General features: G+C 46.6%; 2 protein-coding genes across 3 annotated transcripts in view; both read right to left on the bottom strand.

The window, feature by feature from the left end:
• Positions 1–24,350, bottom strand: part of EEF1A2 (eukaryotic translation elongation factor 1 alpha 2) — a 36,601-nt gene extending 12,251 nt beyond the window's left edge. The window contains exons 1-4 of the mRNA XM_083447515.1: positions 24,136–24,350; positions 21,068–21,297; positions 6,599–6,778; positions 4,757–5,053 (exon numbers count right to left, since the gene is read on the bottom strand). Of these exons, the coding sequence (XP_083303641.1) occupies positions 4,757–5,053; positions 6,599–6,778; positions 21,068–21,211 (621 nt within the window). The 5' untranslated portion in view covers positions 21,212–21,297; positions 24,136–24,350. The remainder of the gene's footprint in view (positions 1–4,756; positions 5,054–6,598; positions 6,779–21,067; positions 21,298–24,135) is intronic.
• PTK6 (protein tyrosine kinase 6) overlaps positions 1–27,615 on the bottom strand; it is a 736,207-nt gene that overhangs the window by 615,537 nt on the left and 93,055 nt on the right. The window lies entirely within an intron of this gene.

The following is a 27,615-nucleotide window of genomic DNA, read 5'->3' as shown; positions in this document are numbered from 1 at the left end:
AGAACAGGGCCTCTTCTGTGGTGGCTCCCCGTTTCTGGAATGCTCTCCCCAAAGAGGCTCGCCTGGCGCCTTCATTACATATCTTTAGGTACCAAGTGAAAACTTCCCTCTTTAGGCCTTTAACTATCTGTGTGGCCTTTTAGAAATAGGCAGGATGCTTTCAATGTATTCCTTTTTCCTCTCGGTTTAATATAACTATTTTTGGGGGGCGGGGGGGGTCTGTTTGGTTATGCACTTTAGGCCCCACCCTATTCTCCTGAATGTGATCTGTTTTGACTTGACGTATTCTTAAGTTGCTAGGACGCTCACGGAGGAGGGCAAGTAAAAAAATGTAATTATTAAATTTTGGCAAGCCCAGAGACTCACGAATGTTGGAGGAACTGAAAACCGTGAGAAGCTGTGGAGTTACAAACTGATGCAGAGGATAAAATAGCTTACTAGGGAAATGCTGAAGTTGCCCTTTGGGGCGCCTCAGGGTCATTTTTTTACGGTAGCCCAAATCTCAGTTGTACGGGTATATGTATATATCTCAATTTTAACGCATGAGCTATTGCTGCAATCTGCTCCAATTGTATACAGTGGTACCTTGGGTTACATACGCTTCAGGTTACAGATGCTTCAGGTTACAGATTCTGCTAATCCAGAAATAGTGCTTCAGGTTAAGAACTTTGCTTCAGGATAAGAACAGAAATTGTGCTCCGGCGGCACGACGGCAGCAGGAGGCCCCATTAGCTAAAGTGGTGCTTCAAGTTAAGAACAGTTTCAGGTTAAGAACAGACCTCCGGAACAAATTAAGTACTTAACCCGAGGTACCACTGTATTTTATCTTTATAAACGCTGTTTTTATTGTGTTATGTTATGTTATGTGAGCTGGTCTTTGACCGTAATAAATGATCTAGCATCTAGCAAACTGATGCAGGAACAAGAGCAAGACAGAGTGACCACTCTGTTGGCCAGACAAAGCCCCAGTTCATACTTTTCAAAATACACCCCCCCCCCAAAAAAAATGTGGAGCATCTCATGGCTATATCCACATGATGCCCCAGTCCTCCAGAAGGCCCTCACATGCCCGTTCTTTCCCTCAAAAGGGAGGAAAGGAATTCCTTCCCAGGAATTGGACATCAATGTGGATGCCTCAGCACAATACGGTGGTACCTCGGTTTTCGAGCGTCTCGGAAGCAGAGTATTTTGGTTTTCGAACACCAAAAACCCGGAAGTAAATGTTTCTGTTTTTGAACACACCTCAGAAGTTGAACAGCTTTTTACACCTTGGTTGTCAAACGTTTCAGAAGTCGAACGGTCTTCCGGAACGGATTGCGTTCGACAACTGAGGTACCCCATGCAACTGCAGTGATGGGTCAACTGTAGAGGCGGACATTATCTATCTACCCATTTCAGTTTCTCTCAATTTCCCACTCTGAATTCCCACATTTCTGCATAGCTGTCAACATTTCCCTTTTTTTTAGGGAAATTCCCTTATTCAGAATAGGATTCCTCGCAAGAAAAGGGAAACGTTGACAGCTATGCATTTCTGCATCCTCGCAAAATATCTGTCAGGTTTTTGTGAGCATTCCTCCTCCTAACATGGGTGGTTCTGCTGCATCTAAAAGTTCTGGGAATCAGATTGTAGGGGGGGCTCAGCTTTCAATCACAAGCCCAGCGACACCCCACTAGACACAGATTTGCAACAACGTACTGCTGCCCTGTCTCGCTTGACCTCCATATTTAGGAAGTATAAATTCCAAAACGACGTCACCCTGTTTTCCCCAAACCTATTTTTAATTAGATTGTTCAGTGTCATCTCTCCAACACTGGCAGCTGCCGACATTCAGCTGTCTGGGCTTTGGGTACGCTGATTAAAATAATTGGCTAGGAAAGCTTTTAACAGGCAGTGGTAAACGATTACTTGTTTGGTTTGCAGAGTGCTACATGGTCGGTGCTGGGCCTGCCCTCACAATAACTCTGTGAACTCAGCCACCATTATTCCCATTTTACAGACATTGCAACTGAGGCCGAGGGGCGCAACCGGACAGCAGCTTCTTCTGCTCCCAAGATACAACCCAGAATAAAGGCTGTGTGGTCATCAGAATAATCATCTTTCACATCATAGTATTTAAGTAGCTATTTAAGCCTCCTTTAGCAGAGAGGCTTGAAAAACAAGACTTTAGAGACACCTGGCCCAAAAATGGCAACTAGGCGGTTTCGTTTTGGCGACTGTAACCCTGGTTTAAAGAGCCATTTGGCACCTACTGTAGCTTATATATATACACACACACACACACACACACATATATATATGTGTGTGTATATATATATATATATATGCTTTCGTAGATTTTCACGGGTACAGGAATGCAGGTTTTGGTGTCCTCGGGTGTCTTCCCGTGTAAAAGTTGGGGTGTCTAGGCGACGTTTCGACGAGGTCTCACTCGTCATCTTCAGGATGGTGCTTTCGGCTTCTTGTTACTGGAACAGAGCAGGATCTCAGTGTTTGAGTTCCTATAAATACTGTTGAGGAGGTGTGGTGTATAGCCTCCAATGTTCTGGGCAGAGAGGAGGTTCCCAGGCTAGTGTGCCTTTTCTTCTTTTGTTCCTTAATTACTTGAGGGATATCTTGAGTGATTTCTTGAGTGATTTCCTGAATCCCACTTAGGTGGGTCATTAGGTGTGGATTAGTTGCTAAAGCCTTCGTGTCTTGAACTCTTGAACTTTGTGAAGAGTTTTTCTGAGAAGATGGCTGTACTGCACTTGGTTGTGCTCTGGCTTGGCTTCGTGTATAGGGGCGAGCTGTGGTTTTGTGGCCTGTGCCAGCCAGATCTGTGTAGGGATTGCAGGGGGGTGCAGCATCCGGAGGAGACGAATAAATGCACGTATCGCAGAACACAAGAATGCCGTCAAAAAAGAAGAAAAAACTTCCTCTCTTTTCCAACACATGAAAGAAACAGGACACGAAATTAATTTTGCAGATTCCAAATTGCTCTTTAACATGGAACATCACCACAAGAGAATAATCATGGAAGCCATCGAGATAGAGAAACACCCTCACAACATGAACAAGCGTGACGACACATCCCGCTTGCCAGACATCTGGAAATTAGCCCTCCCCACAAAATCTGACACCAGATCCAGAGGCACACAGAACGCCATCACCAATCAACCACACCAGACCCAAACCCAGACCCTCTCCACAGATAAATTACAGACACCATCCAGTAGCCAAACCAGGGTGGCACCTCCGGATGCTGCACCCCCCTGCAATCCCTACACAGATCTGGCTGGCACAGGCCACAAAACCACAGCTCGCCCCTATACACGAAGCCAAGCCAGAGCACAACCAAGTGCAGTACAGCCATCTTCTCAGAAAAACTCTTCACAAAGTTCAAGAGTTCAAGACACGAAGGCTTTAGCAACTAATCCACACCTAATGACCCACCTAAGTGGGATTCAGGAAATCACTCAAGAAATCACTCAAGATATCCCTCAAGTAATTAAGGAACAAAAGAAGAAAAGGCACACTAGCCTGGGAACCTCCTCTCTGCCCAGAACATTGGAGGCTATACACCACACCTCCTCAACAGTATTTATAGGAACTCAAACACTGAGATCCTGCTCTGTTCCAGTAACAAGAAGCCGAAAGCACCAGCCTGAAGATGACGAGTGAGACCTCGTCGAAACGTCGCCTAGACACCCCAACTTTTACACGGGAAGACACCCGAGGACACCAAAACCTGCATATATATATATATATATATATATATATATATATGAAACTCAGAGATATAAGCTACAGTAGGTGCCAAATGGCTCCTTAAACCAGGGTTACAGTCACCAAAATGAAACACCTAGTTTACTCTGGTTTACTCTGAGTGAAACTTAATTGGCTACCACCCTCAGAAAGAACCCTTTCGATGTCAGCAGGTACTGCCAACCATTGGCTCCCAGTACGCTTCCAATCACAATTCAAAGTGTTGGTGTTGGCCTTTAAAGCCCTAAACGGCCTCGGTCCAGTATACCTGAAGGAGCGTCTCCACCCCCATCATTCTGCCCGGACATTAAGGTCCAGCGCTGAGGGCCTTCTGGCGGTCCCCTCACTGCGAGAGGCCAAGTTACAGGGAACCAGGCAGAGGGCCTTCTCGGTAGTGGCACCCGCCCTGTGGAACACCCTCCCACCAGATGTCAAAGAGATAAACAACTACCTGACGTTCAGAAGACATCTGAAGGCAGCCCTGTACAGGGAAATTTTTAATGTTTGACATTTTAATGTATTTTTAAACTTTGTTGGAAACTGCCCAGAGTGGCTGGGGAAACCCAGCCAGATGGGCAGGGTACAAATAAATTATTATTATTATTATTATTATTATTATTATTATTATTGGACTAGCAAGCCATCCTGTAGAATTCTATCCGTGATATTTTATCTGCCCAAAGAGAACAAATTTCAGGAAGCAGAAAGTTGTGTTGAAATTACAACTTTCAAGCAGCCAAAATGGCCCCCAAAATGGCCACTAAGAATCCTTAACCCTGGTTTAAGGAGCCATTTGGCGCCTAGCTTATATATTCGAGTTTCTAACACTGCCTAGGCTCCACCTGGCCTGCCTTAAGACTCCCTCTTCAAGCCAACCCTTCTCATATTTGCAACTCGACGTCTCTGTCCCCGGGAGATGACGACAGAGGAGCTTCTCCAGCTTCGATTGGACCCAACTGGAGCTGCAAACCTCATGTGAACATAGCCTAGCAGCGCCCACCAGAGACTTACGTTGGGAGACGGCTCCAGCATGTTATCGCCGTGCCAGCCAGAGATGGGCACGAAGGGAACGGTCGCTGGGTTGTAGCCGATCTTCTTGATGTAGGCGCTGACCTCCTTGACGATCTCATCGTAGCGCTTCTCGCTGTATGGTGGCTCCGTGGAGTCCATCTTGTTAATGCCCACGATGAGCTGCTTGACGCCCAGGGTGTACGCCAGGAGGGCGTGTTCACGGGTCTGGCCATTTTTGGAGATGCCGGCTTCGAACTCGCCTACCCCAGCCGCCACAATCAAGACGGCGCAGTCGGCCTGCAGGGAAACAAGCCACAGACACGCTTAGGAGTGTGACGGTTTTCGCATGACGGTTTGCAAAATTTCCCTGATTCATTTTCTCTCCATTTCTCGTTTCTTTCCCCCAATCTTAAGTTCCACTTTTCCACATCGGCTCGCAATCTTTTAAAGAAGTCCTCGTGAAACTTTTATCAGCGTTTTGTAAAATAAAATTAAAAAACAGCATCAAGCATTTTAGTGCAAACGTCTCCCAATAAGCACATTTTTTGCCAAGCAATATACAGCGGCACCTCGGTTTTCAAACGTCTCCGTTGACAAACATTTTGGTTTCTGAACGCCGTAAACCCGGAAGTAAATGCTTTGGTTTTCGAACTCGTCTCAGAAGTCGAAAAGGCCACGCGGCTTCCGTATTGAGTTTTCCGTATTTATTGAGGCTTCAATACTGAGTTTTCGAACGTTTTGGAACTCGAACGGTCTTCCAGAACAGATTACGTTTGAAAACCGAGGTAACCACTGTGTTGCATTTTTAAGTACATTTCCCATTTCTAAGCACTGAACAGGCAGTGACCGATTTGCACTGATTTGTGTGCAACTGACGCACAACCGGTGCTTGGGCCCCTTTTAGAAAAAAGCAGAGCTGGGCCAGAATGAGGTGGGTTTTTTGCACTCTGCCGACACACACACGGGCGCCAGGAACAGAACCCTTGCGCAAAAGGGTTGCCACCTGTACATAAAAACAATCCATAGAAAATGGGAAAATAAAACAATAAAAATCCATCACGAAACCAAACTAAAGGCCTTACGGCGCCTGCTGGAATAAGGACGTCTTTGTCTTTTGCTGGAAGTTCAACAAGGAGGGGGTCTGCCTAATCTCAGGTGGGAGGGAGTTCCACAGGCCGAGGCTCACTATACTGAATGCACAGCCAATTTCAGCACCCATTGTTTGGCTTGCGGACCTGTATTACACATTTGGAGGGGTGCGAGTTTCAAAAGATGACTGTGTTTCGGTTCATGTACTGTTTTAGAAAGCAGATGGCGGAGGGGAGAGCCACTTGCAGGAAAAGGTAGAATATAACCACAATAAGTAAATAAACAAACGACGTGTCTTGGGATACAGCAGCAGCCCCTGAGATTTCCTAAACCAAACAGGTACGTATTGGGCTCCTAATATCCCATCTTCCCTTCCAATATTGTAACTCAACAAGTTCTACGAACTGTTGGCTCGATACCTGAAAACTGATAGTGCCATCTGCTCCTATAAATAGTTGATGGCTCCTTTAGGGAGTTCATCCTTTTTTCTTTCTTTTACACGCTCCAAATGCATTTTTAAGCATTTCTACGGCCCCTTTCCAACGCACAAAGCATGCTAGCTTCGCCATTTGGCCAGCCAGAGTACAAAGCTAGACTGGGTTCCTAGGACTTCCATTTTAAAAAAAATCCAGGTCACACAGTTTTGCTGTCAGGGACCCATCCAGGAAAAAAGGATGTTGGCGCTGTGCTGGCGCTCAGGGAACGACCCAAAGGTGTCCCCTGCCCTGCGACGAACAGCCTCCCCTTTCTCACCTGCGAAGTCCCCGTGATCATGTTCTTGATGAAATCCCGGTGCCCAGGGGCGTCAATGATGGTGATGTAGTACTTGGTGGTCTCGAACTTCCAGAGAGAGATGTCGATGGTGATCCCTCGCTCACGCTCAGCCTTCAGCTTGTCCAGCACCCAGGCGTACTTGAAGGAGCCTTTCCCCATCTAACAGGTTGGGAAAAGAGGGGGGAAGTTTTTGTAAGGGCTTTAGCTCAGCTAGTTAGAACATGGTGCTGATGATGCCAAGGTTGCAGGTTCAGTCCCCCTATGGGACAAGTGCATATTCCTGCATTGAAAAATCCAAGTGCAATTAATTATTATTATTATTATTATTATTATTATTATTATTATACCCTGCCCATCTGACTGGGTTGCCCCAACCACTCTGGGCAGCTTCCTATATATATAAAAACATAATAAAACATTACACATTAAAAGGTTTTCCTATACAGAGAATGCTGTTGATGTTGTGATTTATGGGGCAGAGGGGAGGGAACAGTTTGCATCATAATCATAGTAATAATAAATTTTATTTATCTCCTGCCCTCCCCGGCCAGAGCCGGGCTCAGGGCGGCTAACACCAATAAAATCACAGTAAAAAAAAAATGATGGGGGAAAATACCCCAATTTAAAATACAGGTTAAAATGCAATTTAAAATGCAGCCTCATTTTAAAAGTAGCCAATAAATCAAGACCATAAGGGGAAGGAAACCTAAGGGTCAGACTGAGTCCAAACCAAAGGCCAGGTGGAACAGCTCTGTCTTGCAGGCCCTGCGGAAAGATGTCAAGTCCTGCAGGGCCCTAGTCTCTTGTGACAGAGCATTCCACCAAGTCGGGGCCAGTGCTGAAAAGGCCCTGGCCCTAGTTGAGACCAATCTAACCACCTTGCCACCTGGGACCTCCAAAGTGTTGTCATTTGTGGACCTTAAGTTCCTCCGCGGGGCATACCAGGAGAGGCGGTCCCATAGGTACGTGGGTCCTAGGCCGCATAGGGCTTTAAAGGTCAAAACCAGCACCTTAAACCTGACCCTGTACTCCACCGGGAGCCACTGCAGTTGGTAAAGCACTGGATGAATGTGATCCCGTGGCAAGGACCCTGTAAGGAGCCTTGCTGCAGCATTCTGCACCCGCTGGAGTTTCTGGGTCAGCTTCAAGGGCAGCCCTGCGTAGAGCGAGTTGCAGTAATCAAGCCTGGAGGTGGCCGTCGCGTGGATCACTGTGGCCACATCAGGGCAAGAAAGGTAAGGGACCAACTGCTTAATGCAGCCACCTTTGCTGTGGCTGCAACCTGCGCCTCCATGGAAAGGGAGGTGTCGAAGGTTACACCCAAGCTCTTGGCAGAATGCGCTGGCACTAATTGAGCCCCCGAAAGAGATGGGCATTGATGCCCCAAACCCCTTCCAATTCTTGGGGTCCTGTATCTGTGGGGGTTTGAATGTACCCAAACACCTCCATTTTGAAACGTTTTGGCCCCCAAACGCTGAAAACCCGGAAGTAACTGCTCCGGTTTTGGAACGAACGGCTTCTGAGCTGCGCTTTTCTTTTTATTCCCCCATTGACTTTGCAGCCATCCCATTGATCCTTGGAGCGGATTAAATTTGAAAACCGAGAGAGCAAGGTTGCCAAGTTGGTCCCTGGGCCTAGGCAGCGTTTATGGCTGGTTTTTTCAAGGAGAGACAGGGAACTTGCCAAAACACATTTCGAGCCCCTTTGCGCCACTGCCATTCTAGGATAACAAGGGAGGCGTTCATGAAGAGTTCCTATTTTTCTAGAAAAACAGCAGTGCTTAAGAGCTTAAGAAAAGATGGAGGGACCTAGTCTATCACCCTCTTCTGGCAGTGGCCGACCAGATGCCTAAGGGAAGCCCGTGTGGTGCCTACAGAACATTTCCTGTAATGCTTTTCCAGTCTCTGGCTGCTAAGCTGCTGAAACCTCTTCCAACCTTTGAACCAACAACCTGGGAATGTTGTGAAATGCTTTCACCGGCAGAATCCATTCATGATGAGAACCTACAGGGTTCTGAGCAGTAACCACCCAGCATCAAAGGCCGGGTTAGGGTGGTCATGTGTCCTGGATTGCAGAGGACAGCCCTCTATCTCATGGGTAGGCAAACTAAGGCCCAGGGGCCGGATCCGACCCAATCGCCTTCTAAATCCGGCCCTCGGACGGTCCAGGAAACAGTGTGTTTTTACATGAGTAGAATGTGCCCTTTCATTTAAAATGAATCTCTGGGTTATTTGTGGGGCATAGGTATTCGTTCATTATTATTTTTCAAAATATAGTCCGGCCCCCCACAAGTTCTGAGGGACAGTGGACCGGCCCCCTGCTGAAAACGAACTATAATCTTGAGGTCCCCAGCTTTCATTTTTTTAAAAATCTAAGTTTCCAGCATCTGTAGATTCTGAGATATGAGGGGAAATGGACAAGAATTTATTTTCTCATCATTATTTGTGGAGGTGGAGATAACTAGCCTTCTGCATTTTCCTTCGCCCCCCACCCCTTGGAAAGAATCCTGCAAGCACCCAAAATTATTCACCTGGAGAGCAGCTCAAGCACGTATGCAGGTTACCTGGCTCAGTCCTTCCCATTATGGTGAGCTGTGCTGCACCTCCATTTAAATCTTATCAGTATGTTCCAAATTCACATCCACACATAGAAATTAGCGTGTGCACACCTGTGCTTTAGTGATGACTTTCCTCTTTTTTGGGCAACAGGTGAGGCTGCTGCTAACCAGCTGCACCAAGGCTGGGCAGCTACAGGAAAAGTCGGTCCAAGCCACATATCAAACTACACAATCCGCTCAGGACAATGTACAATAAAAACCAGTTTTAACACACCAACTCCCAACAAAAAAAGCAGACTTATTTAAAGCAACGATACAAAATAGGCACTGATGGCAGAGAACCATTCACTCGTCTAGGAAAGCCTATCGGAACAAAACTGTCTTCAGCTGTTTTTGCAAAGTGCAGAGAGTGGGTGTCTGTCGTATCGGGACAGGAATGCCATTCCACAGAATATGGTCAGTAGCAACACTAAAAAGCTCTGCTTCGAGTTAATTTCAATTGCTAGTGTCTAAGAAATTAAAAGACGCCTGCTTCTTGGGAGAAAAGCAATGACAAACCTAGACAGCATCTTAAAAAGCAGAGACATCACCTTGCCAACAAAGGCCCGTATAGTTAAAGCTATGGTTTTCCCAGTAGTGATGTATGGAAGTGAGAGCTGGACCATAAAGAAGGCTGATTGCCGAAGAATTGATGCTTTTGAATTATGGTGCTGGAGGAGACTCTTGAGAGTCCCATGGACTGCAAGAAGATCAAACCTATCCATTCTGAAGGAAATCAGCCCTGAGTGCTCACTGGAAGGACAGATCCTGAAGCTGAGGCTCCAATACTTTGGCCACCTCATGAGAAGAGAAGACTCCCTGGAAAAGACCCTGATGTTGGGAAAGTTTGAGGGCACAAGGAGAAGGGGAACACAGAGGACGAGATGGTTGGACAGTGTTCTCAAAGCTACGAACATGAGTTTGACCAAACTGCGGGAGGCAGTGGAAGACAGGAGTGCCTGGCGTGCTCTGGTCCAGGGGGTCACGAAGAGTCGGACACGACTAAACGACAACAACAAAGTGAGCAGAATAGACTTCTTTAAAGTTTTAAGTCTTATTTATATATATAATTTTTAGATAAATTTTCTGTTTTACAATCTAAAATACTCATTTAAACTTCCTTAAAATATCAGGGACTTCCCTTCTCTTTCCATGGTTCATTTTGTATATCATAAATCCCTGCATATTTTACAAAAAATTAACCATTCATTGTTCCATTACTGCATCCATCAAAACTTATTTACACTGCTGAATTTATCTTAATATTGCCAACATTTTCAGGTGTACACTGTTTTTCCCCATATATTCAATAAACGTTTTACCATCTTCTCTAAACCTATGTTCTTCTTGTTCTCTAATTCTATATTTTAAGTCTACAAGCTGTGCATATTCTGTGAGCTTAAGATGCCATTCTTCTTTGGTTGGGACCTCGCTCGTTTTCAATTTTTGGGCTAACGAAACCCAGGCTGCAGTAGTAGCATACATAAATAACCTTTTATGACACCTGGGAATATCCGTCTGAATTATCCCCAAGAGAAAGGACTCTGTTTCTTTTGGGAAATGACTTTTGAACATTTTGAACTTTTTTTTTCCAACAAAGAGCCTTGGTCCAGTATACCTGAAGGAGCGTCTCCACCCCCATTGTTCTGCCCGGACGCTGAGGTCCAGCTCCGAGGGTCTTCTGGCGGTTCCCTCCCTGCGAGAAGTGAGGTTACAGGGAACCAGGCAGAGGGCCTTCTCGGTAGTGGCACCTGCCCTGTGGAATGCCCTACCCGACATTTAGAAGACATCTGAAGGCAGCCCTGTTTAGGGAAGCTTTTAATGTTTAACAGACTATTGTATTTTAATATTCTGTTGGAAGCTGCCCAGAGTAGCTGGGAAAACCCAGCCAGATGGGCGGGGTATATATAAATTATTATTATTATTATTATTATTATTCATTATGTATTATTTCCCAATACACTTTTACCCTTTTACAAGTCCACCACTTGTGAAAGTACGTTCCCTCAACTTCTTTGCATCTCCAGCACTTATCTTTGAACTACTTTTATAATTTGAATTGCTTTTAATACACTTTGAATTACTTTTATAATTGAATGATTTTAGAATGTTGTACTATTTTATTGTTGTTCGCCGCCCTGAGCCCAGCTTCGGCTGGGGAGGGCGGGATATAAATAATTTTATTATTATTATTATTATTATTATTATTATTATTATTATTATTATTATTATTATCTGATTCAGTCTTATACATCTCTTGAGTCTTAAATCCTTGATAAATATATTGCAACACAAAATGTTAAGTAGATGTCTCACACTACCTCTGAGGCTGTCCCCAAGGGGCACAATGTGCCTGTTAGGAGCTAAAAAATAATAGCATTGTAGAGTTGGGACCCTCAAAGGTCATCTAGTCCAACCCCCTGCAATGCAGGTAACTCAGCTAAAGCATCCATGACAGATGGTCATCTAACCTCTGCTTAAAAACCTCCACTGGAGGAAAGAAGCTGGAGGTGAAGTTATTCTATAGCCGTGATAAGAGTCCCTGAGACAGGCATCACACCATACCCAATTAATTAGTAAAACTTGCTTTGTTCTCCTAAATCGGATGCCTGTCACCTTTGAGGAATAACCTGCCCAGTTTCCCTGCTGTAGTTAGGCCAGAAAGCTGCGTAACACCATGTTTCCTTCCAGCCTCCCCACCAAAACTTCCCTATATATTTTCTCTATATTTTCTGTTGGGTTTTATGTCTACAATGCTTGGAGAGCAATTTGATCCTTCAGTTTATACATCTTCTAAATATTCTGCGCCCCAAGCAGTGCTCAGGAACCAGGATGAACCATACGCACTGAAAAAGATTTGCACACATTTCCTTATTTTCCATAAATTACTATTCTCTGCCCTCTGTAGCACAACACACAACCCTACAACTATCTGGACCACAATGCCACAAAGTGGACTTCAATATCACAAGTTCATTAATCATTTTAATACATAAACGACGACAACAACCCGAGCACTGTATCTGCCAGAGCAATTAACAAAAGCTTGAAGAATCAAACCAGAATAAACCAACATTATTGGGTTGGGAGTGCAACCTTGATTCTGAATACATAAGCATCCGTAATTAATTAATTAATTAATTAATGCTTCTGCTCAGGGAGTTGCTGGAATTCATCTGTTCCTTGGATTTAGCAGACCCAGTGTGACAGGTGGGCCAAGAAGGACAGATCCTGACCTGAAATTAACAAGGGTTTTCCTTCCAGAGAAGCACCATGACCCTCATCCCACCCTGTACAACCCAATGACGATGACGACGACGATTTATCAGCCCATCAAGCTCCCGCAGCCGTCAAAATTGGTACATTCCGGCTGAAAAAATGGACTGCACTGAAACTTGCTGCATCATGTTATGAGCGCATGACAAGCCTCTGTTTAGCAAAATGCCTTTGCTCCTCTTTTCATCTGCCTAGATTCGATTACCCGCAGAGATCGTGGGCCAAAAGAGGAAGAAAAAGGCCGTATTTTCTAGCCTAACACAGTAACTGCTCTGTTGCAGAACTCGATACATCTCGAATTGGCTGGGCAGAGGTAGAAGTTATATTGTTTAAGGCCACAAAGGATGGGTTTCATTTTTTGAAGGGAGATAAAGCCTTCTGAACTGCTGCTATCTTCTGTTCCATAAGCCAAAGGACCCTCTTCCATTACGTTAGCTCTCTAAAACAAAACAAAACCCTAGTTAAGCAGCACCTTTGAAAAACCTTATTATAGCCAGACTCCATTTCCTACCAAAGCAATCGCATGGAAAGGAATACCCTTCGCCACACACTGCATTGCATCAGAAAATGGAGGCTGAAAGCACAGAGTCAATTGGCTATTAATAGCAGTTTCACGTCCCTCTGCATATTTCTGCCGTGCCAGCGAAGGTGCCACAAGGCTTGCCTGGCTGATTCAAAGAAACGGCAGCTTATTTTAGAAGATACCAGACCTCGCTGCATCTCGGCAGCTGGTTCAGATCTCTTGCAAAGCTGTAGGGTCTAGGTAGAGCTGTTTGCTCAGATATCAATGGGGGGGCAGGCGACTGTTTACAGTAATGGCGAGGCGACCACCTCTAACGTGTTTACAAAGCTACGGCCTCCATTTTTGTATTTTTTAAGTATCTAGACCTCATGATGGCACGTTTAAACCTCGTGGCAAAAAAAAAAAAGTTAGAGATATCTCCTCGGTGCAAAATCATCTTGTCTGCCTGTTGAAGATATTCTCATAGTTTATCTGTTCTATTAATTAAAACATAAATCCTGACCTCTCTTTATTTGGACAACTAACATTTCATGTGAGAGAAATCCCGTTCGTTTTTTTAAAATTATCAGCTGGCAAAAAAACTGAATTGAAACCTTCGCCCCTCAAATAGTTTAACTGGAGTAAAGGTAAAGGGACCCCTGACCATTAGGTCCAGTTGCGGACGACTCTGGGGTTGCGGCGCTCATCTCGCTTTATTGGCCGAGGGAGCCGGCGTACAGCTTCCGGGTCATGTGGCCAGGATGACTAAGCTGCTTCTGGCGAACCAGAGCAGCGCATGGAAACGCCGTTTACCTTCCCGGCGGAGCGGTACCTATTTATCTACTTGCACTTTGATGTGCTTTCGAACTGCTAGGTGGGCAGGAGCAGGGACCAAGCAACGGGAGCTCACCCTGTCGTGGGGATTCGAACCGCCAACCTTCTGATCAGCAAGTCCTAGGCTCTGTGGTTTAGCCCACAGCACCACCCGCGTCCTTGGGGTGGGAGCCAATAAAACCAGCCCAAATGGGAACTCCTAAAATGTTTCCAAAAGATGCTCAAATCTACTTTGAAGCATCTCCAATGGAAGAATGTGCCATAGGTGAGAGGATATCCACCCCACCCCCCCATACACAGAAAGGCTTGAGATAATCATGAACCAATTGTCCCTGGCCTTATTAGGTTGCCAGACATATCAGAACCCCACAGGTATGATAATGGGATTATATCGAATAAGCATGGAAGCACCGTACGAAAACGTTGGAATAGTTAAACAGAGAGGGAGCTTGACGTGGATGTAAACAACCAAGGTGGGTGCACTGAGACTGCAGAAATGGGAAGGGTGATGAAATAAAACACACACAAAATGGAACAATAGCTTAGGATGCTATTCTCAGTGCTCAGGAAGGTGAAAGCGAGTCAGGAAAACCGGGGTGCTTTTTGATACTTGCGCATTTTGTTCCGTGTTAAGCCCTTTGGTCCCAACGGTTCAGGGACCAAAGGCAATTTGCAGCTGATCTATGGGCCCATCAAGACATTAAGGAATCTGCCCTTGGAAATAATATGCCCATTATATTTGAGGGAACAGTAAAGAAGGCGTCATTAAAAGAGAATTTATTGTGATCCCTCTCTTGGTTCTTATATAAGGAGTCAGGATATGCGGCTGTGGGCAGTAACAGGCATCGTCGTGAAATGGCGTCACTCTTTCCTAAAGAGGAAATTTTTTGGCCTCCTTGGTGCAGAACTAGAAATTGCAAAAGCAGCACGAAAAGAAACAAGGCCTGTTCATAAATATGTTGTCATTCCGCTTCCAAAACACATGCATAATTAAATAACCATGCACCAACAGGGGAAAGCATTCTATGATCCACTTAAAATATGCAGAGTGCTGGACTTTCCACACGCTGGCCTATTCTGCATAATTTATTCTGCTTCTAGGAAGGAACAGGGACATTGGTCCCTGAGCTCTAAAAGATGTCTCAATCCACTCCGTCAAACCGCTAAGATCTTTGCAGTGCATAGATTATTTCAATGCCTGTCTTAAGGGCTGAAAACTTGCTAAGTTGTTGTAACAAAGGAGAGAAAACACAGCTGAATTTTGTTGAATTTACAGCCCACCATCAAGTTCCGTTCTCACACGGTGCAATCGGAGATTAATGATCTGCTTTGTTTTGATGGTCGCCTCCCTATTTGTTACCTGCAAAGGTAGGAAATAGATGGGAAGGGGGTGTCTGGGAGGAACAGGGCATGAGCTTCCTGCAGTACCCTCACCACCCAGGTGAGAATCAGGGCAAAAAGTGCCCTCTTTTCCACCAGTCCCTGCCCCACAGACAAACACCTTGCAAATCCCTCTGGGGATCCCAATCTCTTGCCCTACAGCTCAGGTAACCCAGCAGGCAATGTATAGTTCTAACTCTGACTGGCCTTACAATAACCTTGCAAAGTAGGCCAACTGAGCCTCGAACGGTTTACATTTTTTGCTAGAAGCCCCCACGATCTACCAAAGAACTGTAAATTTATAGCACAGGAGCGCATAGTCAGGAACTCATGAGGCAGCCATGCGGATATCGTTGGGACCACAACTCCCATCACACCTTGCTGCCTGGGGCTTCTGGGAGTTGTAGTCCCAACAACATCTAAAGCGGTGATGGCCAAACTAGGCCCTCCAGCTGTTTGGGGACTACAACTCCCATCATCCTAGTTAACAGGACCAGTAGTCAGGGATGATGGGAATTGTAGTCCCAAAACAGCTGGAGGGCCAAGTTTGGCCATTACTGATCTAAAGGGTTGCAAGTCCTCCAACCAGGCATTGCCATTTTCACTGCATCCTTGTGCTTCTAAGAACCCAAGGAGGGGCCTTGCAAGATGGTCCACTGAGGGAAACGTTTACAGGGGTACCTCGGGTTACATACGCTTCAGGTTACAGCCTCTGCTAACCCAGAAATAGTGCTTCAGGTTAAGAACTTTGGTTCAGGATGAGAACAGAAACCGTGCCCCAGCGGCGCAGCGGCAGTGGGAGGCCCCATTAGCTAAAGTGGTGCTTCAGGTTAAGAACAGTTTCAGGTTAAGTACGGACCTCCGGAACGAATTAAGTACTTAACCCGAGGTACCACTGTATCTATTTTTTTGCAAGAACTTTGGCAACCAGCAAGTGATTCTGAGTTATGATTATTTATATAGCACTATGAACAGGCATAAGGGACGCGGGTGGCGCTGTGGGTTAAACCATAGAGCCTAGGACTTGCCAATCAGAAGGTTGGCGGTTCGAATCCCCGCGACGGGGTGAGCTCCCATTGCTCGGTCCCTGCTCCTGTCAACCTAGCAGTTCGAAAGCACGTCAAAATGCAAGTAGATAAATAGGTACCACTCCGGCGGGAAGGTAAACGGTGTTTCCGTGCACTGCTCTGGTTCGCCAGAAGCAGCTTAGTCATGCTGGCCACATGACCTGGAAGCTGTACGCTGGCTCCCTCGGCCAATAAAGCGAGATGAGCGCCGCAACCCCAGAGTCGGTCACGACTGGACCTAATGGTCAGGGGTCCCTTTACCTTTATGAACAGGCATAGCATTCTACCAAGTATGAAGACAGAGGTATTAGCAGCGCAAGAAGCTGCATTATCCTGAGTCACAGAATAACAGAAATGTAGAGTTGGAAGGGAACCTAAGGGGCATCTAGTCCAACCCCCAGCAATGCAGGAAACTCAGCTAAAGCATCCAACCTCTGCTTAAAAACCTCCAAGGAAGGAGAGTCCACAGCCTCCCAAGGGTCTACTATCCTACTGTCAAACAGCTCCTACTGCCAGAAAATTCTTCCTGATGCTGAGTCAGAGTCAGACCACTGGTCCATCTACCTCAGTACTGTCTACCCTGGCAGGCAGCATCTTTCCATTGTTTCAGATCGGGAGCCTTTTCCAGCATTTATCTGGAGATGCCAAGGATTGAACCTCTGTTGCTTCTGCATGCCGAGCAGACGCTCTACCGCTGAGCTAGCCCCCTTCCTAAGAAGCTGCCTTATATTGACTCAAACCAAAGACCCACCTGACTCAATATTGTCTACACAGGCTGGCAGCAGCTCCAATTTCAACTTGACACTGGGAAAGGCAACAGAAGAGTGGTGAAAGAGGAATGGGTAAACAGAGTAAGAATATGCATTTATTCCAGTTGCATGAGCCGGCAGAGGGTGGGGAGAATTAAGAGAAGCAGGCATCCATCTTTCCTGGTTTAAGCCCAGAAATAGGACACACAAGCTGAGGGTGCTCAGTTAACAACCATTTTTGGGTGGTCTGTCTTACTATAGGGATAGGGAATGGCAGGGCAGAGGGGGGTTCCCTCTCACTGACCCCCTCCTCCTGGAGAAGGGAGGGGGAGACTGTAGGCAGAGAAGTGGAGAAGGTTCAGAAGGGGATTTCCTTCTTCCCTCATTTCATTTCATTTCATCTCCCCTCCCCTATAAGCCCTCACCTGATGCTCCCATTTTAAAGATGCATCACTGAGGCTAAAATGACACTCCCCAGGCGTCACAATTTATCCGTGGGCTCACATCAAACGCTGACTCCCTCCCTTCTCGCTACAGAACATCGCCAATGGATAAAGGATACTACTTTTGGCAGCAGAAAACGAAAGGAGTTCTGCGATAAAGGAATCAGCGAAATGCGAACATATCCACATAACCTGTTTCTTTAGCATCGGTCCTCAACGGTGTGCACTAAGTCAGAAGGCTGTTTACTGAGTATTCATTCAGCCTCTTCAGGTGGGGTTGCGAAAACAGACTTCTGACTCAAAACCTGGAGAGCTGCTGTCAGTCAGTGTGTAGACAATCCTGATCTAGGTAAACCAATGGGCTGACTCAGCAAAAAGCGCCCGAAACATACCATCTACTAGAGAATTATCACGCCACCATGTTGGTCCATTGGGAAGGGAACTCAGAACTTGGGAGAGAGCAATTTGTGATTCCTTTATGAAGACCAAGTTGGAAGTCCCAATGTTCTAGACAAGCTTTTTTCCGGAGCTGTTTTTTTAAGACTGGATGTTAAGGAAAGCAATATAAAGAGAGTCAGGGGAGATAGAAAGGTGGGTGCAATGGAACAAGTCAAGGAGGATGCTTTGTTTATAAGAAGCAGCCATCTCTCCATCTGAGGGTTGTGCAAGAGAGGTTTCTGGTGGCCTAGACTCATTGTCCGGGGTCCAAGGTATGCTTTTTATGAAAGCAGTGAAAAGAGTGCAGCGGATACCAGTCTGGCCAAGTAACCAGACAGCTAAGACCCTCAATTCTTGGGTATCAGAAAACAGCCTGCGTTGCGAAATGGTTCAGAGTGTTGCACCCTGGGAGACCAGGGTTCAACTCTGCTCTCAGTCATGCACTTCACTGGGTGATCTCGAGACAGCCTAGCCTACCTCAAAAGGGTGTTATGAAGACAAAGGTGGATTGAGGGACGATCACATAAGCTGCGTTGAGCAACTTGGGGGCAGGAAGACGGATATTAAGGTAATAACTGGAACGTGTCCAGAGGAGGGCAACCAAAATGGTCAAAGGCCTGGAAACGATACCTTATGAGGAGGGAGCTGGGCATGTTTAGCCTGGAGAAGAGGAGATTAAGGGGTGATATGATAGCCATGTTCAAATATATAAAAGGATGTCACATAGAGGAGGGAGAAAGGTTGTTTTCTGCTGCTCCAGAGAAGCGGACACGGAGCAATGGATCCAAACTACAAGAAAGAAGATTCCACCTAAACATTAGGAAGAACTTCCTGACAGTAAGAGCTGTTCGACAGTGGAATTTGCTGCCAAGGAGTGTGGTGGAGTCTCCTTCTTGGGAGGTCCTTAAGCAGAGGCTTGACAACCATATGTCAGGAGTGCTCTGATGGTGTTTCCTGCTTGGCAGGGGTTTGGACTCCATGGCCCTTGTGGTCTATTCCAACTCTATGATTCTATTCTATGATTCTAACTAATAACAAACTACAGATTCAGTCAACAACAAGAACTAGAGCTGGTTCTGACAATATGTTGTGAAAGGTTCCCCACCATTCTGCGCCTCCCACCCCCACCCCCCGGAAGAATCTCAAGTGGGGACCATTAGAAAATGAGTTTAGGAAGAAAACACATCTGCTCACTTAAGTTAAGATAGCCCTCTGGAGTGACCAGTTGTCTTGCAGGACTTAGGCAAAGTAACATCTGCCCCACTTTTTGAGGGTCTGCTACAGAATTTTCAGCACAGCTGGTGTCCTCTGGGCTCTTCTGGCTTAAGTCTGAAGTGTAGCTATGCCTTATACAGGCCCATATTTATTTGGCGCAGCTACCAAGGACTGTAACGGGCTCTGTCTCCTGAGCCTCTTGCCCTCAAAGAACAGCTGGGCCTAAGACAAAGATGGGGACCAGATATTTCCGGGAATTGCTGCAGCTCGGTTGAACAGTACTGGCTTCTCCCGCAGAGGGTCCTTGGTTCAAATCCTGGCAGAACTGGGAAAGAACCCCTGCCTCAAGCCCTAGATAATACTGATCTAAACAGACAAGGTATTTATTCGGCATGATTTGTCCCTAAGTTGCTTGACCACATCCACAACATCCTTTAACAGTTATGGCTTCCCTCAAGGAATCCTGGGAAATGTAGCCTGCACACGGCGCTGGGAACTATAGCTCTGTGGAGGATCTCCTAACCACCCTCAGCAACCGTAACAGGGAACACCAGGAACGTGCAACTCTGGGCATGTGCAGAGTGCATTCCCCTCTCCAATGAGCAACTATAGTTCACTCTCTCTAAAGTAACGGCAGCCAGAATTTCCAGGTCAGGGAGAGCAGCAGCAGACACAGGAACTGAGTTGGAGATCTGTTTGATTGTTAAGGGTGCTGGGAATTGTAGTTCTGTATGGGTAAGCTACAGTTCCCAGGATTCTTGTGGAGGGAGCTGTCCACAGATGAGCATTTTGTTCAAGATCAGGGTCTGACTGGTCACCTAAAGGAAAGGGGGGGGGGATTATATTGGAAAGCAATCTCTCAGGCTTCTCAGCAGAGGGAGGCCTTCTGCATCACTGCTATGTCATCCTTTTAACTGGTGATACTGGAGATTGAAATTAGGGGATTCTGAACCCAAAGCACACGGTCTATACTACTGAGCACCGAGCTGACGCACTGTGCTGTGTTATTGGGCAAGTTAATCAGGGCGTAGGTGGAGAGCAGTGATTGGAAGATTCTGCAATTCAGCAGAGACCTAAACTTAAACCTTCTGGCCTTTGATTGGGCTGACACTGAGTGCAGAATCTCATGGCTTCATTTGCAAAAAAAAAAGCCCCTACTCTGTATAGGTGCAAAAAATAAGTTTGAAAGTTGGGGCGGGGACCTGATTTGAAACTGATCTTTAGAGTCCTACGCAACTCTTTTCCTGATACCCCTCCCTCAAACAGAATGAATAATAAAAAAGTAAAGAAATGTACATTAAACTATGCAAAATAATTTTGCAATTCGGCACAATTCACAATTTTGCTGCTTTTGGTGCAAATTTGAGGTCTCCTAGGCAAAGTTTTCCCCTTCATTATTATTATTATTATTTAAGAGTTGAGGTTTATTATCATTATTATATATTCAGGGGTGGCGATTTTTGCCAAAAGAGCGCATTATCACAAGCGTTAGCCTCAGAAGAAAACAAACAAACACGGTTTCCAACCAACATTGCTCACGCAGAGAAAAGGGAACCTGGGACCACAAACTGAAATGCCACCAGCACAAATGCGCTATATGTTCAGGTGTGGCCAGGTAGCAACGCCAAAGGAAGATGGGGGGGCAGTTTACTGTTGTGGGGGCTTTCCATTGTCACCCCCTTCCGTGTTTGGGCCTATCTTGTTCGGATAACGAATTGGAAAGTTGCGAGGGGAGGCAGCCCAGGGAAATATATTGTGGTGGAAGTCAGAAAAGGAACCTATGAAAAAGCACAGGAGACACAATACAGAGCAAATATTCTTCTAGATGTGGGAAGCGGCAGGCGACAACTGCTCCTATTCCATCTCGTACTCTAGTTCCAGAGAGAGAGAGAAAAGAAGGGCAAACTTGAAGGTCAAATTGTACGCATGTGTGCCTTTTGAGCCTTACCTCCGCGGCTTCCTTCTCAAATTTCTCAATGGTCCTTTTGTCGATGCCCCCACATTTGTAGATGAGGTGGCCGGTGGTGGTGGATTTCCCGGAGTCCACATGTCCTATGACAACAATGTTGATATGGGTCTTCTCCTTCCCCATCTTTCCTCTCCTCGGGATCTGTGAACGGCCGGCGCTTGCGGAGGGATGGAGAGCTCAGCGGCGGCTGTGACCGGGCGAGGCGGCTGCTGCAAAGAGCAGTGCGAGAGAGGAGGAGATCAGGAGTGTCGCCAGGAGCAACAGGAGCACAACACAACAGCCAGACACGCAACTGCCACAGAGCCTTTTCCAGCCCCGGGGTGTCTGTGTGTGTGTGTGTTTGCGTCTTTGTCTGGGGTTTCCTGTCGCAAAGTTAAGCCTGTGCTTCAGCCCATCAGATCTTTCGCTGGATAAACAGCAGGCAGAATGTAGGCCAGACAGGAGGAGGATTTTCTGTCTGCCATGGGAGAAATCCGCCCTGACTCTAGCTGGGAAAAGGAACCCGTTTTTTGCTTTGTTTTGTTTGTGTTTTTTCCTTCTGGGTCCACCCCACTGACACCACTGGCAACCCCATTGCGCTGCAAGCCAGAGATGCCTGCGCAACCTCCTTCTCGCCCCAAAATTGCCCTTTTTTAGAACTGGTAGCCTCTCCTAAAAACCCCTTTCCCAAATAAGCTACGTTTGGTTCCACTACGATTGTGCACAAAGCGTGCTTGCATTCCCATGCACCCCAGGTATATAATAATTGAAAGAACTCCTTCATTGTACCTAATCCCGTGGACTACGCTTTCCTAAGCAACGGAAATGATCTCTTTCAGCTTCTGCCTTCTGGAAGAAGGTACAGGGTTATAAAGACCAGGACTAGCCGCCTGAGAAACAGTTTCTACCCAAATGCAATTCTGGTTTTAAACGCAGTATAAGGAGTCTCTATAGTATATTGTATTTTAAAATAGGCTTTCAGAGTTTTTAGGGGGTTTTGAATTTCTTATGTAGATTTTTCAATTTCATTGTTCTGTATGGGACAATGACAATAAAGATATTGTATTGAAAGCAGAGAGGTTTGCCTCCGTACGGGCATTCAGATCCACCTTAGGAAATTTCCCAGTAAGCTCATCTTCGCAAAGGACAATATGGTGCCCACAAATGGAAAGAGCCAGAAATAGCCATTCGGTGTGCTTCCCTAGAGCGGCTAAACTGGAATCTAGCTGTGCGTGGAAGGATCAAGCGGTAAAGGGGGGGAGGGAGAGCTCAGCTTTCCCCCATAACACCAAGATGTAGCAGAGGCAGATCTGGAAATCTTAGGTCGATAGAAGCCCGGGGGGGGGGGTGTCTTGTGTTTTCAGCTTTCAAACCTTTTCACAAAACTGTGCTGCATCATCCCAAAATAAAAAGAGAAAATAAAAGCCTGATTTTCAGACACACTTGCTCCTGTGCTGGTTCTTTAAAAGGGTGGGGGTTTGAAATCCACCTGCCTCTCTCGCTGTAGCAAAACGTACCCCAAACGCTCAGGGAGGAGGGGCTCTAATTTGGGAATATGGACTCTTTTTGCAAGCAGGCTCTGCAAATCGCACAGCCTCGGCTCGCCCAAGTTGCAAAATGTATCTCAGTGCATAAACCACCATATCTGCTTCTAGAAGCCTCTATGTTCATGCAACATAAAACCCCAGCCATTTTCTGCTGCTCATTTCTGTCAAGCTGAGCACGGATAATTCTATATATCTCCCGCTTTTGGGTTGTGATGGGGTGGGGGGGGGGAAAGGGGGTGTATCTGAAGGTTGTCCCTGCCACTCTTTTGTCACACGCCACCCACATGAGGGATTGGATCAGCTAGGAAGGCATGCAGCTCTCAGCCACATCATCCCCCCCCCACCCGCCTTTTGCAAGGGGTTATTTTTAAAACCGAATGACCCAACCTATCTCAGATCCCCTGCGGAGCTAAAAACGCCGCGCAAATCCCTGCAGAGCTGAAACGAAATAAATTCTGGGGAAAAGCAATGCAAACCCGCTGCAACCCCCCCCCCTCTTTTTCCTTTCGCTGATTCCCCCCCCCAACACACACCTCCTCCCCCAACAAAAAAACCCCACCTAATTTTCAAAAAAAAACAATTGGGTTATTATTATCATGATTATTTGCAAATCGTATAATCTGGCCAGGGATATGGTGGCAAGGTCAACCGGTACGACGCAGGGAGGGTTTTTGCTCCGCTCTCTCCAAGCCCCCACCTGTTCCCCCACCTCTAAAAAAAGGGGGGGGTTCAATTTCTAAATGCGAAGAAGGCCTTAAATGTGTAGGAAGGAGGGGGGTGTCGAGACAAGACAATAAAGCCGGGAGGGGGGCGCGCGCGGGTTGGAATGACTGTGCAAGTTAAGAGAGCTGCTTGGAAGCAAGACAGAAAACAGGATCCGGACCCCAGCAAAGCGATAGCACCCCCCCCCGCCCAGGAGTCCGATCCACAGGCCGGTTCTGCCGGAACGCCCGTTTGGGTCGCGGATGCTCCTGGCCGGCTTAACTGCCTTAGGGGTCGCGCGCCCTGGAACCCGCACGCGCGCTTGCTCTCCCGGACCCGCTTCCACAATATCACCTGCGCAACTTGAAGGGGTGGAAATGGTTTCGGGGTTATTTTTTTTGGGGGGGGGATTACAGAAAAGAGACAAGAGACGATTCCAGACGGGAGATTGCAACGGGAAAGGGTTGGGTGGGAAAGCGCAATTTTGCAAAAAGCCATCGCCGCCTCGCCAAACAAATAAAACGCCCGTTATTATTGCTCTTCCTTTGCAAAAAAATAAAAAAGCCCAGCCTTTCCCCCCCCCCTTTTTTTTTGCAAAACGTTTAAAGCACCAACATTCCCCCCCCCCAGCTTCAGTATTATTATTTTTAAAGGCTGCAGCCCACACTTTCCTCGCTGCACCTGTTCCAGCCCCCTCCCCATTTTTGCAAAGGTATCCCCCCCCAAAAAAAGAAATAAATAAAAATGGAAGGAGGGGGGGTTTGGAAATAATGGTGCGTTGTCCTTCGGCAGCAAAGCAAGCTTTCAAGACGCTCTTACCGGCAGCTGTGGTCTCAGACAGCAGAGGCTGCCAGCTTCGGCTCGGGCGGCTTTATTTCCCCGGGAGGGGGTCCACCTATTGACGGCGACGGCGCAATGCAGTCACCCCCCTCCTCCTCCTCCGGCGGCTGCTGCTGCTCTTCCCCCCTCCCCTCCGCACTACAGCATTGCGGTACAGAGAGCCGGAGAAGGGAGAGGGCGGAGGGTGATGGATGGAGGAAAAAGGAGGAGGAGGGACGAGAGGGAAGAGGCTGCGGGGGAGGGAGGAGGGGATGCAGCAGGTGGAAGGATGGATGGATGGATGGAGAAAGAGAGAAAGGAAAAGGTGGAGGGAGGAGGAGAAAGAGGGAGGGATGGAGAGGAATAAATGCGGGAACAGGGCGTGATATGGAGCAGGGTTAGGACGCGCCGCCAGTTTGTTATGATTCATCCCCGTTACCATTGCTTCTTCTGATCTGGTGACGTTTGTTTCCTCATCTTCCACTTAGGAATCGCCCCCCAGGAAATCTCTCAAAGCGATTTCACGGTGACAAAGCCATTCCATATAACATATGTGAAAATAAGCACAATCCCACACGCAGCAACAATTCAGAATGATATCATACAGGGAAAGCTATGAAAACAAACACAATTCCACGTGTAGCAAGAATTCAAAATGATAGGAAAAGCTGAAAGCACACGCAAGTACAGTGGTACCTCGGGTTACATACGCTTCAGGTTACAGACACTTCAGGTTACATACTCCGCTAACCCAGAAATAGTACCTCGGGCTAAGAACTTTGCTTCAGGATGAGAACAGAAATCGTGCTCCGGCGGTGCAGCAGGAGGCCCCAGTAGCTAAAGTGGTGCTTCAGGTTAAGAACAGTTTCAGGTTAAGAACGGACCTCCGGAACGAATTAAGTACTTAACCAGAGGTACCATTGTATATATGTAAAGGTAAAGGGACCCCTGACCATTAGGTCCAGTCGTGGCCGACTCTGGGGGTGCGGCGCTCATCTCGCTTTCTTGGCCGAGGGAGCCAGCGTACAGCTTCCGGGTCATGTGGCCAGCATGACTAAGCCGCTTCTGGCGAACCAGAGCAGCGCACGGAAACGCTGTTTACCTTCCCGCCGGAGCAGTACCTATTTATCTACTTGCACTTTGACGTGCTTTCGAACTGCTATCTTGGCAGGAGCAGGGACCGAGCAACGGGAGCTCACCCCGTCACGGGGATTCGAACCACCAACCTTCCAATCAGCAAACCCTAAGCTCAGTGGTTTAGACCACAGCGCCACCCTCGTCCCAAGTATATATGTAGCGAGAGTTTAAAACGATTTCGTACGCAAAAACTCAAAACAAGCACAATTCCATGTCTGGCAAGAATTGAAAATGATTTTGTGTAGGAAAACAATGCAAAACCCAAACACACATTGACACAAACAATTAGAATCAATGCCATTCATACAAACAATTCAAAACCATTTCATGTGTAAAAACATGTTCAATAAAAATACAGACTGGAACAGAGGTTAGAGTGGTACCATCCCACGAAGCTGAATGTTGAATGGTTCAGGACAGACAAAATAAAGAGCAAAAAGTGAACAGCTCAGTCCATGGAGCTGGAGGCCCGTAATCTCAGGGCAGTGATTTCGAGCCCCACGTTGGGCAAAAATATTCCTGTACTGCAGGGGGTTAGACTAGATGACCCTGGGGAACCCTTCCATCTTGACAATTCTGTAATTCAACTCGGATGGCTTTTAAAGAAAGGATGAGATAAATTCGCGGAGGAGGAAGCTAAGAACCACAATGGCTGTGTGTTCTTCTTCCTTCACTGCTGCAGGCCTGGTACGCCTCTGAACAGCGGTTGCTTTGAACCCAGGGCCTTCCTTCTGCATGCAGGACATAGAATCATAGAATCATAGAGTTGGAAGAGACCACCAGGGCCATCGAGTCCAACCCCCTGCCAAGCAGGAAACACCATCAGAGCACTCCTGACATATGGTTGTCAAGCCTCTGCTTAAAGACCTCCAAAGAAGGAGACTCCACCACACTCCTTGGCAGCAAATTCCACTGTTGAACAGCTCTTACTGTCAGGAAGTTCTTCCTAATGTTTAGGTGGAATCTTCTTTCTTGTAGTTTGGAGCCATTGCTCCGTGTCCGCTTCTCTGGAGCAGCAGAAAACAACCTTTCTCTCTCCTCTATGTGACATCCTTTTATATATTTGAACATGGCTATCATATCACCCCTTAACCTCCTCTTCTCCAGGCTAAACATGCCCAGCTCCCTTAGCCGTTCCTCATAAGGCATTGTTTCCAGGCCTTTGACCATTTTGGTTGCCCTCCTCTGGACCCGTTCCAGTTTGTCAGTGTCCTTCTTGAACTGTGGTGCCCAGAACTGGACACAGTACTCCAGGTGAGGTCTGACCAGAGCAGAATACAGATGGACCTCGACTGAGCTATGGCCCTCTCCCAACATATTCCGTTTCTACAACCTTTCCTTATAGGGCTAGTTCCTCACAGAACCTGACCGCCTTCATTGCCCTCCCCTGAACTCATTCCAACTTTTCTATAGTCTTCTCGGACAGCAGGACTTGATTAGGTTGGACTAATCTGACCGTAAACTTTAGTTCTATTCATTCAGCCTAAAATTGCATTAACCTTTTATTTTTATTTTTTGCAGTTGCATCAAGCCGATGACTCACGTTCCGCTTCTAATCAGCAGAACCACATATGGAAGACTAAGGGTAGAGATCTTTCCAGATTATTTTTCACATAAGGAACAGGTGACATGCACATATGAAGAATTTAAATCGGTGTGGTCAACATGGCACAGTCAAAATAGATCACAACTCTCGTAATCCTGAACCATTTGCCATACTGTCTTGGTCCGACGAGAGTTTCCGCCCAGCAATGTCTGAAGGACTCCATAAGACCTATCCCTGACTCAGATAAATTTAATGGCACGTGGAATTCATTTTTACAATGTTTTGGTTTGTAATTACGGTCATACATAACGTTTATCCTCCCACCAAAAATCTGGGTTTCACTGAATTGCTTGGCCATATCATATTATATGTCCATCTTATATGTACTAACAGTGAACTCATCAAACAGCAACAACTCAGTAAGTAGAGCATGAGACTCTTAATCTCAGGGTTCTGGGTTCAAGTCCCAGGTTGGACAAGAGATTCCTGCGGGGGGTTGGACTAGATGACCCCTGAGGTACCTTCCAACTGTACAATTCAAGGATTCTACACAATTGTGGTGAGCTAACAGCAGGCTCAGATCACTGCAGATGGTGACAGCAGCCACGAAATTAAAAGACGCCTGCTTCTTGGGAGAAGGGCAATGACAGGCCTAGACAGCATCTTGAGAAGTAGAGACATCACCTTGCCAACAAAGGTTCGTATAGTTAAAGCCATGGTTTTCCCAGTAGTGATGTATGTGTTGCCGGAAAAATCCGAGGGCTCCCTTGGACAAAAAGTAAAGACACCAACCAGAG

The sequence above is a fragment of the Podarcis tiliguerta genome (genome assembly GCF_965153285.1).
Source record: "Podarcis tiliguerta genome assembly, chromosome: 6".
NCBI classification, from domain to species: Eukaryota; Metazoa; Chordata; class Lepidosauria; order Squamata; family Lacertidae; genus Podarcis; species Podarcis tiliguerta.
The sequence above is the reverse complement of the archived record's forward strand: the minus strand, read 5'-3'. Positions and strand labels throughout refer to the sequence as shown.